At 49.7% G+C, this 17,778-nt stretch overlaps 7 protein-coding genes across 7 annotated transcripts; 1 reads left to right on the plus strand and 6 right to left on the minus strand.

The window, feature by feature from the left end:
- Positions 1–121: 121 nt before the first annotated feature.
- Positions 122–2,779, minus strand: GGS25DRAFT_511484 (Alpha/Beta hydrolase protein; the record flags this gene model as incomplete). The annotated part of the gene is made up of 4 exons (XM_049262723.1): positions 2,501–2,779; positions 1,956–2,373; positions 1,532–1,847; positions 122–1,451 (listed from the first exon to the last, which is right to left on the minus strand). Coding segments are annotated over exons 2-4 (1,208 nt in total), but the record flags the coding sequence as incomplete, so codon positions are not given.
- GGS25DRAFT_511489 (P-loop containing nucleoside triphosphate hydrolase protein) lies at positions 2,779–5,875 on the minus strand. Its single transcript, XM_049262724.1, has 2 exons — positions 3,391–5,875; positions 2,779–3,311 (listed from the first exon to the last, which is right to left on the minus strand). The coding sequence occupies exons 1-2, from the start codon at positions 5,451–5,453 to the stop codon at positions 3,203–3,205; spliced, it is 2,172 nt and encodes a 723-aa protein (XP_049112546.1). The 5' UTR covers positions 5,454–5,875; the 3' UTR covers positions 2,779–3,202.
- GGS25DRAFT_94825 (uncharacterized protein) lies at positions 5,588–6,082 on the minus strand. The gene has a single exon (XM_049266168.1). The coding sequence runs from the start codon at positions 5,986–5,988 to the stop codon at positions 5,722–5,724; it is 267 nt and encodes an 88-aa protein (XP_049112547.1). The 5' UTR covers positions 5,989–6,082; the 3' UTR covers positions 5,588–5,721.
- Positions 6,082–7,158, minus strand: GGS25DRAFT_94987 (acyl-CoA N-acyltransferase). The gene is made up of 2 exons (XM_049266169.1): positions 7,007–7,158; positions 6,082–6,950 (listed from the first exon to the last, which is right to left on the minus strand). Exon 2 carries the CDS (start codon positions 6,896–6,898, stop codon positions 6,176–6,178), a length of 723 nt encoding a protein of 240 aa, XP_049112548.1. The 5' UTR covers positions 6,899–6,950; positions 7,007–7,158; the 3' UTR covers positions 6,082–6,175.
- Positions 7,159–7,556: 398 nt separating this feature from the next.
- GGS25DRAFT_528563 (uncharacterized protein) lies at positions 7,557–9,437 on the minus strand (the record flags this gene model as incomplete). Its single annotated transcript, XM_049265199.1, has 2 exons — positions 8,080–9,437; positions 7,557–7,853 (listed from the first exon to the last, which is right to left on the minus strand). Exons 1-2 carry the CDS (start codon positions 8,836–8,838, stop codon positions 7,557–7,559), a joined length of 1,056 nt encoding a protein of 351 aa, XP_049112549.1. The 5' UTR covers positions 8,839–9,437.
- Positions 9,438–10,182: 745 nt separating this feature from the next.
- GGS25DRAFT_95060 (alpha/beta-hydrolase) lies at positions 10,183–11,624 on the minus strand. Its single transcript, XM_049266170.1, has 3 exons — positions 11,160–11,624; positions 10,526–11,058; positions 10,183–10,435 (listed from the first exon to the last, which is right to left on the minus strand). Exons 1-3 carry the CDS (start codon positions 11,446–11,448, stop codon positions 10,373–10,375), a joined length of 885 nt encoding a protein of 294 aa, XP_049112550.1. The 5' UTR covers positions 11,449–11,624; the 3' UTR covers positions 10,183–10,372.
- Positions 11,625–13,277: 1,653 nt separating this feature from the next.
- Positions 13,278–17,431, plus strand: GGS25DRAFT_95084 (uncharacterized protein). Its single transcript, XM_049266171.1, has one exon. The coding sequence runs from the start codon at positions 13,641–13,643 to the stop codon at positions 17,139–17,141; it is 3,501 nt and encodes a 1,166-aa protein (XP_049112551.1). The 5' UTR covers positions 13,278–13,640; the 3' UTR covers positions 17,142–17,431.
- The last annotated feature ends 347 nt before the right edge of the window (positions 17,432–17,778 follow it).

Here is a 17,778-nt window from a genome sequence, read left to right on the forward strand (position 1 = left end):
TCTACCCAAAATTAGATACGTCGCATGCATTCATCGCAGAGCCTTCCAATAATCCAATCTTCCACCCTCCCTCCCATCCAGTTACCACCCCCCCCTCACAACCTCCCATCCACCATCGCCTTCTGCAACCACTCACACCTGCCCCCCCTCAAATCATCCTCCCCCTCCCTGAACCCCCCATCCCCCAACTCCAACACCCTCGCCCCCTCCCCATACACCGGGAACTGCAGCCCCGCCCCCTCCGCATTCGGGCTCCCCGTCATCGCAAAACTCACAATATAATCCTGCAGCTGGACCGCGAGCGCGCCGTCGACGGGCACCCCGTTTTCCAGCGTCGTCGTGTCGCCGTTGAAGAAGACGTACGGCACGTCGCCGGCGTGCCAGCCGGGCGTGTACGAGAAGACGTACGCGTACGCCGAGCCGCTGCCGTGCGCGAGCGCCAGCAGCCGTGCCGTGCACGCGAAGTTGATCTCTGCGACGAGACGCGCGGCGCGGCCGAACTCGGTGGTCCAGGGGTAGGCGCCCGTCAGCACGTCGGGGTACAGGGCCGGGTCCGAGAGGAGAGTCTCGGTCGTCGTGTTTGAGGCTTCCGGGAAGGCGGACTGCACGTAGGCAAGGACGTCGGCGGCGGTGGTGATGTTGGGAGGCATGAAGGGGATCGATTCGTTGGATGTGTGGCTTATGAGCAGCTGATCGTTACAGTTAATACTACCTAACCGCTAATCTTCGTTTGTGGATGGGATTATCTTTTTCGCGTAGGTTGTAAAAAAAAAAGAGGAAGGGGGAGGGGGGGGATGCGAATAGCGGATCTAGGTAGGTACTCACATTGACATTGCGATCGAACTTCCCCTCGTAGAGCAGGACCTGCGGTATCGCGGGGACAAAAGACCCATCGGGACCAGGACCGAAGCCAAAAGTGCCGACGGGCGCTGAGCCCACGGCACCTCGATTGATCGCAATCAGCTGTTCGGTTGGCAACCCACGCAGCGCCGCCACGCCCTTGACATCTGACCCGACCTGCGTAGAGGCTTCTGCCAGCGCGTGCGCGTAACTCGCGTCAAGGTCGATGTTGAACTGGAAAGCGGGCGACTGCGGGATCGCGGCGCGGAAAGGCGCGGGTTGTTTCCCGCCGTACGCCGTGATCTGGTGCACGACGCTCGAAGCGCCCGCGCTCTCGCCCATGGCCGTGACTTTCTCGGCGCTACCGCCAAACAGGTGGATGTACTGCTGCACCCATTCCAGGGCGAGCCGTTGGTCATGGAGCCCTAGGTTCGGGGTTACGTCGTCCCCTGCTAGCCACCCGAACATGCCCAGACGGTAGTTGACTGTGACGATGATGAGCCCGTCCTCGCCATTGCGGCGCGATCTAGAGATGAGGCCTGCGGGGTTGCCGAAGAAGGTCTTGGAGCCAAAGGTAAAGCCGCCCCCGTGTATCCACACCAGGACCGGCGCTGTGAGACGCACAGTTTGTTAGTGACCTACAACTACAGAGAAATGGACATGTCTCGAGATAGGCAAAGCGTGTGCTTACCTTCAGCCTCAGCCCCCCGATTAAAGATATCCGTCGGCACGTAGACATCCAACACGAGGCAAGCTTCCGTCTGGCCTGTCTGGTTGTTAAGTAACGCAGCCATGGTTGCTGGGTCGACTCCGCTGTGCGCTGCCATGTTGTTGATGACCCATTGCGGATACGCCTGCGGGCAGATCACGATGCTGCCCTCGTCTGTCGTTCCATTGTTGATTCCTGAGCCTGGGTCTTTGATAGCGACGGGCTTCTGGAAGCGTAGGTCGCCAAGTGGCTGCTCCGCATAGGGGATGTTGTTGAAGATGTAGTAGTTGCCGGTGGCCTAATCTCGGTTTGTTGGCTTAGTATATGAAGAGGTATTCCGAATGTTCTGAAACGAAATCAAGTCGAAGTGTTGTTCTACTAGGTAGGTAAGAAAGGGGCAACGCACATTAACCACACCCTCATGAACCTCATACCCCAAATCCACAATCGGCACCTCCAACTGCCTCTTCTCATTGCGTCCGAGGCCTATCGAAATAGCGCTGGCGCAGGCTGCCAAGCCAAAAACCAAAACAGACAGTATCTTCGAGTTCGCCATCATATTTATCTACCTCTTGCCAAGCACAATCTATATGTCACCACGAGCGGGGAGTAGAAGAAAAGGCCAAGACATCGTTGGTGGTCCATTAAAAATTATACTTGGCGCACGAGCAGGCGTAGAGTTGGTGACTCGGTGCGCCAATAGACATTTTGTTTTTTTTTTCTGCTCCAAACATGGCTTCCGTGCACAGACGTAGGTAGGTAGATCGCCTCCAGCTGCGCGTAGGTATGGATCTGGATCTCACGGACATAAGCGTGCCGGCTAGCTGTCGAAGATCAGCCAGTGCTCTCTTGACGCAAACTCCACGGCGGCATGGGAAAGCGGAAATTTCATCGCTCGAAACCCGTGATCCGTAACCCGTTTGATATATCATATCTACACTAACTACTTACCTACCTACGTTTCCAGGAGCTGAATCAATTGTTACGCGGCTCAAAAGACGCGGGTCCCAAGTCCAGGTTCCAGGCTTTCCCTCGCAAAGGTGCGCATAGAGGAGAGGGCCCAAATAGGCAGGTTTATACACAAATACGAGGTAAAGGCTGAGAATCGACACGCACTTAGCTTTTCCACGGAAGCTCCACGGAAGCTCTATACTGCATAAATATTGTGTAATTGTAGGTATGTAGGTATCTACGAAACTCAATACGAAGTCTCATGTAACCCACTTTAGGTATCCATCCAATGTTTACGAAAGGGAGAGCTTGGGAAGCTTTAAATGCTTTAACTACTGGAGAGAGAAAACCATAGAATTGATGCTGTGTTAATTAGGGGTAGCTACCTGGTAAGTAAATTCACGCAAGGACCAAGCTCACTGAACCTAATCGGCGATTATTATTTTCCATCGGATCGAACTTTTTCGGTTTCGAGACGATCATCGTTGCTATTTTTAACTGCCCAGGTAACTAGGTGGTAGGCATCTTTTAGAATTCACCAAAGCCAGGTTCCTCGAGGGATCATAGCTATCCATGACAACATTATGGAAGCACGGTCCCTTAACCAATTCATAAGGCCACAGCCTTTAACAGAACCTATTACTGTCTCAAGTAACCACCCGGACAGTACTATGCAAGTATGTAGGTAGGTACAGCAATTCATCATGGCTGAGGTTGCTTGCTTCCCTCCTTTACTTCAGCATCCGCGGTACTCTCAATCACCCCTTCGATGTCGCCGTCAGAATTGAACAGCGTTTCTTGGGCTGCAAAAGCAAAGGTCAGCTACTATCCAAGAAAGAAAAGTATGGATTATATTTGAAAGGAGTAAATAATTAGACTTACCACTCCAGAGCTCCGAGTAAAGGCCTCCGCGATCGATCAGCTCCTTATGGGTTCCTTGCTCCGCGACTCTACCCTCTCTCAGCACGATGATCAAGTCAGCGTCGTAAATAGTTCGCAAGCGATGGGCTACGAAGACGCTTGTTCGCGACTTTTCGCGGAGAATACTGTTAATATTCTGCATCAGGGCCTGCTCCGTATGGGTATCGAGCGCGCTCGTCGCCTCGTCGAAGAACAATAGCGGTGGGTCCTTGAGCAGCAGTCTGGAGACCGCGAGACGTTGCTTCTCTCCACCACTGATCATCATGCCTCTCTCGCCCACTTTGGTAGAGTATCCGGCCGGCCAGCTCGAGATAATGTCGTGGATGCGCGCACGCTTAGTGGCGGATATAACCTTGGATTCGGGAGCTGACAAATCGCCATATCGGATGTTGTGCTCGACGGTGTCGTTGAATAAGGGAGTATCTTGTGGAACGACACCAATTGACTTTCGCAGTGACTCCAATGTAACGTGACGAATGTCTTGGTCATCGATGAGGATGCGGCCATTCTCGACGTCATAGTATCGGAAGAGTAGTCTCAAAATCGTAGACTTTCCACATCCACTGGGGCCTACGATCGCGACCTTCTTCCCAGCAGGGATAGTCATCGAGAGATCCCGAAGAATTGGGCGCTCGGCGTTATATCCGAAATTGACGTTCTGAAATTTGATCTCACCACCTTTGGCTAAATGCAGCGCCTTCGCGTCGGGGAGCTCCTTGATAGAAACATTCACTTTCTGTAGGTTGAAGAGTGTTTCCATGTCCAAAAGGGACTGTCTAAGCTCGCGATACACGGAACCGAGAAAGTTCAATGGGACCGACAACTGAAAGACTAGTTGGTTGACCATCACAAGGTCGCCAACTGTCAAGGAACCACTGGCGACACCGTTGGCGGCGAGATACATCATGGCCGTTAGTGCGCCAGAAAATATTATGTTCTGGCCGCTGTTGAGTAAAGCTAGGGAGGTGGCGATCTTGATGGAGCTTTTTTCGTACTCCTGTAGTGCCTTGTCGTATCGAGCCACCTCGAACTTCTCATTGTTGAAATACTTGACGGCTTCGTAGTTGATCAAGGAGTCCACTGCTACGGTTGAAGCTTTGTTGTCTGCAGCATTGGCTTGTCTTCGGAACTTGGTTCTCCAGGATGTGGTCCAGATCGTAAATGCGGTATACGCAGTCATAGTGACGGCGGTAATGACAGCATACTTTGCGCCATATTGCCAAGTGAGAATCCCACAAACCATGCCAATCTCCAGTGCCGTAGGGAAAATGTGAAATACCATGCTCGTAAGCAGGAAACTGATGCCTTTCGTACCGCGGTCGATAGCTCTAGTCAATCCACCGGTCTGCTTCGTGAGATGAAAGTTTAGATCCAGGCGCAGTAGATGGTCAAAGACGTTACAGGCTACTTTTCGGATCGCCTTTTGAGCGACCGAGGCGAAGACGGCGTTTCGTAGTTCTTGGAATAGAGTAGCTCCTATCCTCGTCGCACCGTACGCGATGATCATGCTTCCGGCGATCATGGCAGCAGTGCCACCCGTAGCTCCCACGTCGATGTTCATGGCGTCTACAATGCTCTTGAAGTAGAAGGGAACTTGGACATTCAACACCTTGGCGCCAACGAGTAGTATAACTGCCAACGACACGCGCAACTTAGTGTTGAGGCTGTCCTTGGGCCATAGATAATGTGCCATCTCTTTCATGATTGCCCAATCCGCCTTGCGCTGCTCCTGAGCATTCTTGTCAATGGCGGCAAGGGGATCTTTCGGGGTGGCGGCGGCTGGCTTCTTCGAGGCATTGGAGCTGAACTTGGCTATATTATGATCCGTCTTCAAGGCTGGAGTTAAGGCTTGAGGTAAACCTAGGTGAGGTCTTCGCAGGGTCAATTGGAGGGAGGTAGTGAAGACTCGGGTGGTGGTGGTGGTGGTGGTGGTGGTATGCGACAACGAGAGCCATGGGCTTAGTTGGGGCCGATTCAAGCCGAGACAGCTCGGGCTTGGGCCGGCTGCCCGAGTTATATTTCGGACAATCATGGCTATGTGCTTGGGAAGGTGGTCATGGTTGGTGAGTAGTGCGAGTAATAAGTGACTGTGCTATACTACTCGGGTCTTGCGGGAGGAGAAGCTTTGGTAGGTTACGCGACAATGATTTTCAAGGGATTAATGACTTCCAAGATTCGTAGGTGGGTACTTGGAGGTATGCCTAGGTTAAATACTGATAATGATAGTTACTATAATCATAACCCAAAGAATAACACCTAACCAAAGGGAAGAATCAAGGAGGAAAGGGGTGATTTTATTTTTACAGACGACGAGGTAAGAGATACGTATGGAATAGGATATGAAAGATGTAGATGTATGTATGGAAGAAGTATATTACCCTAGGTATCCATGGATGACATTGCATGTAAGTATTGTACAATGCCGACACAGGTACCCATAAGTTCAGATGGAGGGGTTCTACGTCAGATGCCGCAAGCATTGCGCGACACGCCCAGCTAAATTGCCTCAAGCTAATTACTGTAAGAAGACTAGTTGCACCACATGTGTAACAGCAATGGCACTGCATTGGCGCATGCCTTAGCGCCGAGTCCGATTTTCAAATCTCCAAAGTCTTTCTTTATCTCCGAATCGCGTGCTTAATCCCGTGCTTCTTCAATTTAGTCTTTTGTACTCTGTACCTAATCTTTTCTTTTCTTTCCTTATGTATTTTCCCTTTCCAAAGTTTCCACATTATATAGTACAGTAGTTGTACCTCACTCAACATCACCCCCCGGCGATGAAAGCCTGTATCCAACCAACGTGATAGGCTGACCCAGCCTATGCTCTTGCGTGTCTGGCTCCGTCCATTCTGCAAATTGGACGAATCCGCTCTTCTCCAGGACCATCCGGCTTGCTATGTTCTGCGCATCCGCGTTGGCAATGATCTGTTCCACGCCCACCACTGCGTTCTGCATGCATGCTTCAGGGGAAATCTCCTCGATGGTGGCACGACGACGTCTAGGTAAGGCCCACCAAACCGCGAGGAACGCTTGGAGGAATTCAGTCGCGTACCCTTTCCCCCAGAACTCCTTGCGAAACTTATACCCGATTTCTGGCCAGCTGTAAGGCGAGGATGCGAGGTTGTGGACACCGCCTTCCCCGATCAGCTCGCCTGTTGCCGCGAGGAAAACGCCGAATAGGAATGTGTCGCTGTCGTGGGGTGGTAGGAACCCCTGCAAGGCTGCGCGAGACTCCTCGATGTCCCGGTCAGGCCTGCCAAGGCTAGTGCCTGTCATGGCTTCTGGCTGTGAGCGAAGCTCGTGGAGAGCCTGGAGGTCATTCTCCTGCAAAGGTCGAATCACTAGTCGCTCTGTTCTGATTGGTTCACGCTGTGAGTTTGGCGGTAGTGGTTCGCATGGGAACGTGGCCGCGATCGAAGTCCATGGGGTTTCCATTGATGGCCGCTGCAATTCTATTTCCCCTTCTAAAATACCCATCTGGAGTATGCTTTCGCGCAGTTCTGATGAAAGTTGGTATGATCAATGCCTTCTAACTAATGTAGTTGAGCTTCGAATCTGCTCCTGTGTGTCTCCAAGATGACTCACCTGACCGGGTCGACCCTACACACATGCAGTTGGTAGCATGTACTAGGTATGCAGGTACCGATATAGTACGGGCGTACAAGTGATCTACGCACTAACCGGCAACCCGTAAGGAGATAAGTGTTGTGCGATCACTAATCAGTGCTATTCCGGGAAAGTTTGACTCACGCCGGAAGTACATAATACACTGACTGAGTTACGTAATCAGCACCCTGGTACAATGGCTAAGTACTACTAGTAGTACATAAGACGAATTTAATCTAGATAGTTGCGGTTAATATTGTCGACCAGAATCCCCTTTTTCATTTAATGCTTAGCTGTTTTGCTAAAATAGGTAGAGGTAACGAACAGGGGGCCCGTTACTGCTTGTGGTTACGAGGGCGAACGAAGGAAGGATAACTAATAGTGGTTGCATGCCTAGGGGTAGGGTTAGGGTTAGGGTCTAGATCAATATCATTAAATACCTAGGTACGTAAAAAGAAATATCCATACATGTATAAACGGGAGGTAAACTCCTCGCCGCTCTAGTAGCGTGTATCCTCCGCACTACCTACTAATCCAAAAATGCCGGTGACTTCAAACGCTCCACAACATCCCTTGCTGACATGCGGTTCCCTGGCTCGTACGCGAATATCTCACGAAGAAGGCAAACGTACTCCCCCCGCCGACCCGTGGTAAGATGTGGCGCCTCATCAGCAAGCCGGCCGACCAGCGACTTCTCGGGAGGCTTATCTTCGAACCAACACTCCAATTCTGCCATGCCCTGCTCCTGTCCCATTTCCCCTTTCCCCGTTCCCTGTAGCCGTACTTGTTGAAATCGAAACGCCCCTTCCAGTGCAGAGGCAACGGACTGAGATAGCTCACCACGTACGTTTTCATTGAGTTGCGTAAACTCGGGTTATTGTGCACGACCATCCGGATGCCTCTTGTATTCCAGGTTGATATTGAATTCTCCAAAGAGGTATATTTCGAGCCTACATTTCTAAAACCCTTATTTGTAGTCTAATTCCCCTAGGTTTGGTGGGTAGATGCCCACTAAATTATATCCAGTATTCCTCTTCTACACTTCTACCTACCGTACCATGGCCCGACTCAACAGCACCATTTCCAGATGGCCACTGCCGAGTACTATTCGAGCCTACCGAGTCAATGGTGTTATCGCCGTTGTTGACACTTACCTTGACAGGCCTCGGGCTGTGGTACACATTTACAATGGGGACAGCTGTCGCCGTTGCGATTTCGTCAACAATAACACTTTCATCTTCATCGATAGAGCCAACGGTAAATCTAGAGTCGGCATCGTCCTCCTCGTGTTGAAGCTGGTCTTGCTTCTTCTCTTCGATTGATTGTCTGCCGTGGCCTACGCTGAGAGTTTTGTCAGACTCAGGGGTCATGCGGTGAGACAGGGCCACCTCGTTCGCCGTACCTGTCTCGGAAGCCTCCGTCGTGGTCTGCCAGTACTTGAGCTCATACTCCCAATCTACGGGTCTGAAAGTGACAGGCATGGTGGTAGTGGAAGCCGGGCTCACGGCTCGAGGAGCGCGGCCGCGCGAGGCGTGAGAGGTAACGTTTCGTCTGGTGTAGGTTTTGGATAGTTTGTCCGCCTCCTTCTGCCTGCGACGAGCTATGCTGAACTTGTGGCACTGCATTATAGAAAGCGATATGAGCATCGTTGCAAGCATACTAACGACGACAATACCTGCAATAACGCCGGGACTCAGCTGATCCGAATCGTCTCTGCGGATCATGTGGAAGATTTCGTGATGCGAGCTACGGTGAGACGCGGTATCTAGTATCGTGGAGGCAGCATTGAAACGTGCAACGTAGGCTGCCATGTCTGATTCGGTTCAGATGCTGTTTTACTTACTCTAGTTGATATAGGGGGTAATGATGTTTACCTTTGCACAATTGGAAGGGAGTCTGCTCGCCACACGTTCGACATATCTATCGTAATTATATGTGCCGCTAGGCTTTATTGTTTTCCGGTATCCTTTATCACCAACCTTTGTCCTTGCGCTATTGTTCAACATAACAATAGCCGTCACAATACTATGGCCTGAATCAAGGCCGGACCCTCCGTTCCTTATTCAAACTGAATGGAATGATGGCCGAATGTACTCTGCTTTTCAGACAAGGCAAATCTTAACAACTCCATGCCCTTTTGGGTAACGTGGCCTATCAGCCCTGCTTAGGGGTTACTCATCTTTGTTCACTCCAACTATCCGTTTAGCTTCGTCCTAGCCAATTGAGAATTGCTTTAGTTGTAGCTGAGATGACCGGAAATGGCCTCCACGGTGACCGAAAATACGTCTTTATCCAAAATTCACAATGCCACCATAGCACTTCTTGGAATTCCCATACACTAGGTACCTTTCTTCCGTACCTAGTCTCTTTGGCTGTTGCAGATTGAAACGTGTCACCTCCTTCCTCTCCCTCACTTAACTTTGGTATTTTGTGTTGGTACTATGGTTGTTCGCATCTGATATATTCATACCTATGCATAATACAGTTGTGCTTTTGAACATCTTTCTCGCCCTTGCTTCTTTCAAAGAAACTAAGTCACACAATATGAACCGAACAAAAACAAGGAGCTCGGCAAAGGCACATAGAGATGCCGCTATTAAACGTGCCCAACTGCGAGGACTTGCAACAGATTGGTGAAATGTGAATGGATATTACGTGTAAAGACTAAGTTGCATTGTGACTAGGTAGGTAGCCATCAAGACTTGTAAAAAACAAACCCAAACTAGGTATCAATTATATATAGACTAGGCAAGTTTATGTTTTAATTGAAATTTGAGGAAGAGCATGTTGAAGATAGATACATAAGGTAAGCAAGGGGTTACATCAAAGAAGAAGTAGGCATAAGCCACAGCTGCCACACGATGAGGCAACATCTCCAGCCAACTGCCAAGGCTCCCCCTGAATTTCTTCCCATCCTTCCAAGTAGCTCTCCCAGTACCCTTGTATACCGTCTCATTCATTGCCATGGCTGAAGCTCAGAGGCCACCCCCTCTTACAAACCCCGCTGAAAATATTCATGACGTCGAGGGTGTCTGGATGTACAAGCCTGGTGGATTACACCCCGTCGATATCGGCGACGTACCTAATAGGCACCGATAACCGCATCGCCCAAATGTGATAGAAAGTCTGAAAGCATCACCAAATGCGACATGATTTAAGTCGGATATAGCCTCGACTCTAAATAAAAACTTCGTAAGTCAGTATCAAATCTAATGCAAGTAGACGCAACCCGCACCCAAACACCGAACATGAATCACCATGTCAGGAGGTGTCAGGCACGAGAGAATCGTAAAGTCGTATATCATCTAGGTAGGCACTACTATGTAGGTAGGTATTAGGTAGGTATTAAAACTCTGGCTGATCTAGTTTATCAGCCGCACGTCTGATCTTCTTGGAAACATCCTCGATCTAAAGCGATTTCGATTAGTTAGTTCGGTTACCATCAGGAGAAACATGACCGCGAAAGAAAACGGGGCGAGAACTCAGAGGTTCACTCACGTGTTCGAATGAGAAGATGGAGAAGTGGTGGCCTTCTACTTCAACAACTTCAATGATAAAGTTGCCGTGCTTCTCATTGTACTCTTCCCAACCGATGAGAGGGTATTCTCTGACATAGTCGACGAAGGTCTGGGAAGGGTCGCGGCTGACAAACTCCTTGGCGCGTAAGAGGATTGTTGGCGGAACTTTCAAGCCATCTTCCCACTGCGGCATGTCCCACGACTGCACCATCATGCGGGCATGTGTCATGTTCAGGTTCACCTTGTCCTTGAGCTTCATAGCTTTAGATTCCATGGATGATAGGAACACAGGTTCGGGGGCGGGAGGTCCGCGTAAGATCTCCAACTGGGTGGGAAAGACTGTGTCGATGAAGATCATACCCAAAACTCGAAATTGAGGAGCTGCCGGACTACCCGTGCGGCTGCTCTTGTCACTGCTGCCAGCATCACTACCGCATGTGATACTCCCGTTTCGCCCCGCTACAGCAATCTGGTGGGCCATCTCCAGGGAGAGGTGTCCCCCCAACGACCAACCTAGAGAAACCTCTTTAACATCGTGAAACGCAGACAGGATACATTATGGGGAATAGTGCTACTCTGGAAAGAGGTTAGGGAGAAGACTTGAAGTTACTTACCACCCAAAATGATATCACCACCTTCGGGCATGACTCTGGATATGAGGTTGATGTAATGAGCGGCCATCTCGGGGATTCCGCCCTCCCACCAACCGCCGGCATGAAGCTTGGCGTTTTCGACGCCCCAGAGCGGACGGTCGAGCGGGTCTAGCAAATGGTAGCTAAAATTGGTACCGCCGCCATCGTGGACGAGGAACAGCGGGGCGCGGGGTTGTTGTAACATCCACATCGCGGGGCCGCGAGGGCCTTCGTGGATGAGAACCGGGTTCTCCGATGTGTATGCTGACATGGTTCCGAGCTTATATCCTCATAAAAAATGACGATGAAACGAATAAGATGAGAAAATGAGTGACTGAGTGAGTTGAGCGAGAGATTTGCGACTCGATATCGAATGCGTGGGTAAGGGTTCAATGAATGTATGTACAAAAAAGCCCAAATTATCGACGTGAACACTCGTAATTTCCAAGATTCTTCTCCGTCTACTCGAGGCCGAGATTGAGATCTTGTTACGGAGACCTTATCACGCGCATTGTCTGTCTCGTTGTGTTGAGCTCAGTTTGCGCCTGTAGGTAGGCGCAGCTAGTGGCCTAAGAAGGTCGTTGGGTTGCAATGATGTTGCTACGATGTTAACTAGCTCTGTCTTTAAAAATTACCGACAACGGGGCTATCTTGTAATTTAAGAGAAATAATGCGGCTTTTTAGGAAATCATGAAAAGGTGAAGCTTTTAATATAGAGGCGATCTGATTAGAATAGTACCTGCCTGATAGGTCGGTATATGTACAAATTACAACATCAGGTGAATACCTAGTATATGTAAGATTTGAAAGTCATAGGGCACTAAACTATACGTATAGTCAATCATTATACGGTATTTATTCATACATACCGAATTATACCATTATACCCATACTAAAGTGGTATAATATACCGTATAGTAAATTATCACATACAAACCTTCCATTTTTCATCTTTTTACCATTAAATCCAAAGCTTTCCTTGCTTTATTTCTTATTTTATCTCGATTATGTAATAAAGTGTTTGTTTACTTATTTATTTACTAATATTTTTGAAAACTTTTTCGAGATTTTTTGAAATTTATTACAATTAATGCTGAAAGTTAAGGGAAAATATCGAAGATATATATATGAAATGTGAATAACCCCGTTATTTGTGGGCCCGGAAAGGGTTCTTCCGTTCCGCTATACGTATAACGAATCATTATACCGTGTAAATACATGTATCATACGTATAATACTTATACGTATAATAAAATTTCGTGCCCTAGAAAGTCAGGACGTGCAGGTACTACTGGGTACTAGGTAGTTAACTGGAATGGATACCATGCATGTACCTAGTACGAATCGGAAATTCAATGTTGCTGATGACATCAAGTGAGACTGCGGCATTGTAACGGTATGCACCTGCAATATACGTGTACAGTGGTAGATACCTACATATGTAGGGTAAACATAACACCGTCCGATGTACTGGATACAAGTACATGTACTAGCTAATGTACAGCCCACTTTATCCAGTCCTTCGGGTCTTCAATAATCCAACGCTTGAAGGTTGATTGATCAATTAGACATCACTTCTTCAAATCTTCCCATCAGCTACCAATTTCAACACTTTCACCCTTTTTACCACCTTCACATCCAGATGTCATCATCACTTAGTTTTCAATAAGCATACCTTCATATCTATGTAGAAGCCGCTCAGTACTCCTAACATGTGTAACTTCTCACTACCTACTCTCGGCACCTATTGATCCGACCTTCATACAACTGCTCAACCCAGCGGTATGCTTTGCTGCACAAGAGACGCGCCTGAATATGTTGTGGAACAATGCTGGCAATGGGTGCATGAATCCAAAGGCACTATCCCTGTCATGTACGATGATTATGGGGCCTTTACGTAAGGGAGGTATCTATGGAAATGAGGACTAACTGTTTTGTGTGTTTCTGAAGGCGCTCGTTATATATGAGGTTAAGTATGGCGCCTGTTTGCTCTGCTCCGATCTGTCTTTCGAAGTGAGCGAGCATTCTAACGGTGCATACATCTGGTCGTGGGATCAAATCAATCCAACTACACCCTGATATATTGATTGCACCGTTAGAAGCCATAGCCATTGCGCTCTAGGACTTGTAGGGGAATGAATAACTAACACCAGCATGTTTAAACTCGGGTGGAGTATCTGGAGAATATTCAATACTGCATCAAATACTGCATTATTGTATCAGCACATGATGCTACAAACCTCGGTAAGGCGACGGTTTGCTCTGCGACGCCCAACTTGAGCCCGAAATCAGCCCCAGGAGGCTTGCGTGGCTTTCCACGGCGGGTAGCCACTTCAAGCTGCAGGTAAGTTGCGCGTATAACGTCTCCCTGTAGCCGACAGTCCATTCTCATTATGTGACCCCGATCAAACCATTCTCGCCTTCCCTACAATTGTGAAAAGTCTGCACTTGGACCGATCTAAGATGATTACTCTTGCCTCCCTAAAGCGGGCTCTTCGACAGAAAGCCGCCGAAACGGTATCGTCCCCGACACAGCCTCTATCTGATACACAGTATCGCGCTGGATTTGACATCTTGGTGCGGAGCTCAGGCTGGGCGATCTACGAAGACTTTGTTATTCCGCAACTGGTTCAGCTGCTAACCCCCCTCTTCAACTCGCGAATCCGAATATCGGTGCTAGAAATTGAACCTGGTCCACAAAGCATCCTCGAATATTCGCCTGTCCATTTGAGACGGAAGGTCAGTGAATACACTGCATATGAGCCTAACGCTTCATTTGCCGCAAGCCTGTACAAGTGGATTTCTTCTACCTCGGATACGGGGTCCCGGCTGCCTTGTCTAGATAGCCAACCGAAAATCCATCAAGTCCCGTTTAGACCGGACAGTCACACGAGGAGCAACACCAGCACAAGTACCAGTGATCGGGACGAGAAATTCGATGTCATCATATTTTCTCGCGGTATGGACTATATGAACCCCAAACACAAATTCGTTGAACGTGCGTTGGAGATGCTTGTTTCAGAAGGTGGGATGGTGGTAGTTTTTCATAGCGAAGAATATCTACACCTCGAAGGCTTAGCGTGCCATCGGACAGCTTCTTTCCCAACTGGGGTTATTCGAGTGGTAGATAACGGCGAGGTATTAGATAATTTCGCTTCCTTCGTTGCCGGGTTTACCCTGCCGGCTGTCGACGAAGACAGGAACATCCGTTTTAAGTGGCGTGGGGTGTGTCGAGACTTGGGCCGTCATGAAGAAGCTTACCCGGGTCATCTCTTGTTCAGCTCTCCCACTGTCATGGTAGCCTTTAACCAGTATGCAACTTCGTTGCCGAAGCTGACGGCCCAAGTGCCATTGGTAAAGGGGGGCGTGACGATGAAAAGTCGGGAGGGTCGTCTTCATCACCCTGCCGCCACTGTTAGACCAACAGAGATTCAGCATGTTCAACAGTGCGTTGAATGGGCTCTAAAACATGGGCTCGGCCTGACCGTTATCGGTGGAGGCCACAGCGGCCACGGTATTTGGCCCAACGTTGTGTCGGTCGATATGAGCGCCTTTGATCAAATACACATCGTCACCGCCGAAGAAGAGCATGGAAAATCTCGTCCCAGCTGCGCTTTCTGGGCCGTCGTAGGGGCAGGTTGTAAAACGGGGGATATCGTTTGCAAAACTATGGAAGCTGGTTTGACAGTACCCATGGGGACCCGTCCAAGCGTCGGGGCGGGACTATGGCTGCAAGGCGGCATAGGGCACCTTACCCGGCGGCACGGGCTGACGTGTGATGCCATTATCGGTGCCGTAATCGTTAGCGTCAACTCCGGCCAGGTCCTCTGTGTTGGTTGTGTACCAAGCCAACACCAGCCTCCCGGTGCCGTACGCCTAGATAACGAAGCAGAATTGTTATGGGCGATAAAGGGCGCCGGGACCAACTTTGGCATCGTGATTGGTTTGATTTTTAAGACTTACGAGGTTCTGGACTATTTGGTTCACACTTGGACTCTCCCGCTGCACGACAACGACGAAGCACGGGACAAGCTCTATAGATACGATGAAATTATCACCAAATGCCTTGTCCAGAGCTACTCTACGGACATTTATTTACACGGGGACAAGAATCAGTTCTTTCTTAACGTGACTATCCTCGAACCTTTCACAACTAGTTCCATGATTGAAGAATCCATCATTCCGTCTTTATCATCTCTAGATGCAATTTTAGGGTTAAGACACAGCGATGCGGTGAGAGACGGCCTTGGCTTAGTTGACGATGAAAAGTATAGACCCACAATGCCAGGTGACCATAGCGGCGTCAAGACTTCCTCATTCAAGCGATGTTTATTTTTATACTCCTTCGAGGACAGGGATATCGTCGACTCATTATTGACGGCTTTTACGACTCGTCCCTCGCCACTCTGCTACCTCCATTTGATGCGAACTGATGGAACAATTGGCGATGTGATGGCCGATGCTACTGCGTTCGGCTGTCGAGATTGGTGCTATGCCTGTGTAGTAACGGGTGTCTGGCCTCGTGGCCAAGATGGGACTGAGGTCTGTCGAGCTGCCATACAATGGGTTTACGAGGTTACCGGGGACTTACTACCCTTCAGCAGTGGAGCTTACGGTGCTGACCTTGGGCCAGATCCCAGGGATGCAGCATTGGCGGCCAAAGCCTTTGGGCCGAACTGGCTGCGCTTGGCCCGTCTCAAACACACCATGGACCCATGCAATGTATTAGCTTACACCTGCCCACTCCCGAAAGCACCGATGGGACCGAAACTCATACTTCTCGTCACGGGCGAAAGCTGTGCCGGCAAGGACCATTGCGCCGGTATTTGGGTTTTCGCATTCATTTCATGCACCAACAAAGCTCTCTCGGCACGTTCAGTCAGTATCAGTGATGAGACAAAGCGGGAATACGCAGCAGCTACCAGCGCTGACATAAATCGCCTACTGCGGGACCGTACCTACAAAGAGCAACACCGGCCAGCATTGACAGCGTTTTTTCAGGACCAGGTACGGCGACGACCTCGGCTGCCAGAAGAACATTTTTTGAGTGCGGTGTACGGCGCCCTAGATGTAGATGTGTTGCTAATCACTGGTATGAGAGACGAGGCGCCGGTTGCAAACTTTTCGCATCTGGTGCCGGATAGCAGAGTGCTCGAGGTTCGCGTCGAAGCCAGCTACGTGACGCGGTGGCTTCGCCGGGGAAGTTACGGCCATGGCCATGCCAACAGCCCCAGCAGAAATGAAGAGCCGAGCATGAAGGCTCTAGATTGCCTCCCCAGCCTTGTATTCAACAACGAAAACAACGATATAACCGGAAATAGAGCTGCAGTAGCGTTCGCCGAACGCCGCCTGCTCCCCCTTTTCCACGAGGATCTGCAAAGGCTCGCCAACATGGTTCGCTCGGTCCCTAGCTTCCCGCGCCCGGGTATCGACTTCCAGCACGTTCTCGACATCTCGCAGCAGCGTGGCGGGCTAGCGCTGTGCACGTCTCTACTGCAAACGCACTTCACCGGCGACTGGACCCAGGTCGATGTAGTGGCCTGCTGCGAGACCGGCGGCTTCATTTACGCATCGGCATTAGCCGCGCAAGTTGACGTACCGCTAGCGCTGATCCGCCAGGCCGGCAAGCTCCCCCCACCCACCGTGTCCGTCGCCAAGTCCCCATCGCATATCTCGTCGTCTTCCTCGGCTACAGCTGGCAACGGTTCGAAGGAGAGCAGGATTGAGATGGACCGCGATGTGATCCCTAAGGGCGCGTCGGTCGTGGTCGTGGACGATGTGCTGGCCACGGGGGTGACGCTCTGTGCGGTGCTGCAGCTACTGACCGAGGTTGGCGTCGGTGCTGCGCAGGTCAGCGTCCTGGCGGTAGCAGAGTTTCCTGTTCACCGCGGCAGGGAACTGCTGCGCCGACGTGGGTTCGGCGGGGTTAATGTGCAGAGTCTTTTGGTGTTTGGCGGTGCTTAGAATAATGACGATGATGATTATGATGATTATGATGACGATGTTTGAATTTGGGCACATGGCTTTAAGGGGGGGAAAAGTGGAGAGGCAGATAAAAGGGGTGGCAACGAAGCAGCCAGTTAGTTAATAGTGAGAGAGCCTCTTCGATTTATCTATCAATCCCAGTGAGCAGGTTCTTAACATTCAAGTTATTTCCTATGCCACCATATTGGTTCATCTATTTTGATCATGTTCAGTTTATGTTACGCCAAATATAACATAACAATATTTTCAAATATAAGACTATCGCCAACCATTTCGTCTACCTACCATATCATAGCTAGGAGAAGTTGAATTATTTGCATCTAGGAATCTCAATATTGCCTAAACAGTAGGTACCTAGTATCGAATGAATTACTTCATATATAGTAGCCAGGGCTCATACTTGATTCCCTTCCCCCTTTTTGTCGGCCCACTTTTACCCCTGAAAACCACCTAATATAGCTTACTTATGATATTATGGGAAAAGGGGTAGCCAACAAAGTAAGCGGTACCTTCATATGGAAGCTAACCTACCATACTAAGATACCTACGTAAGTGGGCCACCCACAACGGTTATACCTACAATGTACCACTACATCTAGCCTACCAAAAGCAGACT

This window comes from Hypoxylon fragiforme (genome assembly GCF_022984875.1).
Source record: "Hypoxylon fragiforme strain CBS 206.31 chromosome Unknown GGS25scaffold_10, whole genome shotgun sequence".
NCBI lineage: Eukaryota > Fungi > Ascomycota > Sordariomycetes > Xylariales > Hypoxylaceae > Hypoxylon > Hypoxylon fragiforme.

What these genes read in the sequence shown, in the direction of transcription:
- GGS25DRAFT_94987 (XM_049266169.1), bottom strand. Translation starts at nt 6,898, where the DNA reads ATGGGTATTTTAGAAGGGGAAATAGAATTGCAGCGGCCATCAATGGAA.
- GGS25DRAFT_511489 (XM_049262724.1), bottom strand. Translation starts at nt 5,453, where the DNA reads ATGATTGTCCGAAATATAACTCGGGCAGCCGGCCCAAGCCCGAGCTGT. An exon ending in GGAGGCCTTTACTCGGAGCT is followed by an intron (nt 3,312 to 3,390) that starts CTGGAGTGGTAA and finishes GCTGACCTTTGC; the next exon opens with TTTTGCAGCCCAAGAAACGC.
- GGS25DRAFT_94825 (XM_049266168.1), bottom strand. Translation starts at nt 5,988, where the DNA reads ATGCAGTGCCATTGCTGTTACACATGTGGTGCAACTAGTCTTCTTACA.
- GGS25DRAFT_95060 (XM_049266170.1), bottom strand. Translation starts at nt 11,448, where the DNA reads ATGTCAGCATACACATCGGAGAACCCGGTTCTCATCCACGAAGGCCCT. An exon ending in TGGTGATATCATTTTGGGTG is followed by an intron (nt 11,059 to 11,159) that starts GTAAGTAACTTC and finishes AGGTTTCTCTAG; the next exon opens with GTTGGTCGTTGGGGGGACAC. An exon ending in CCATCTTCTCATTCGAACAC is followed by an intron (nt 10,436 to 10,525) that starts GTGAGTGAACCT and finishes AAATCGCTTTAG; the next exon opens with ATCGAGGATGTTTCCAAGAA.
- GGS25DRAFT_95084 (XM_049266171.1), top strand. Translation starts at nt 13,641, where the DNA reads ATGATTACTCTTGCCTCCCTAAAGCGGGCTCTTCGACAGAAAGCCGCC.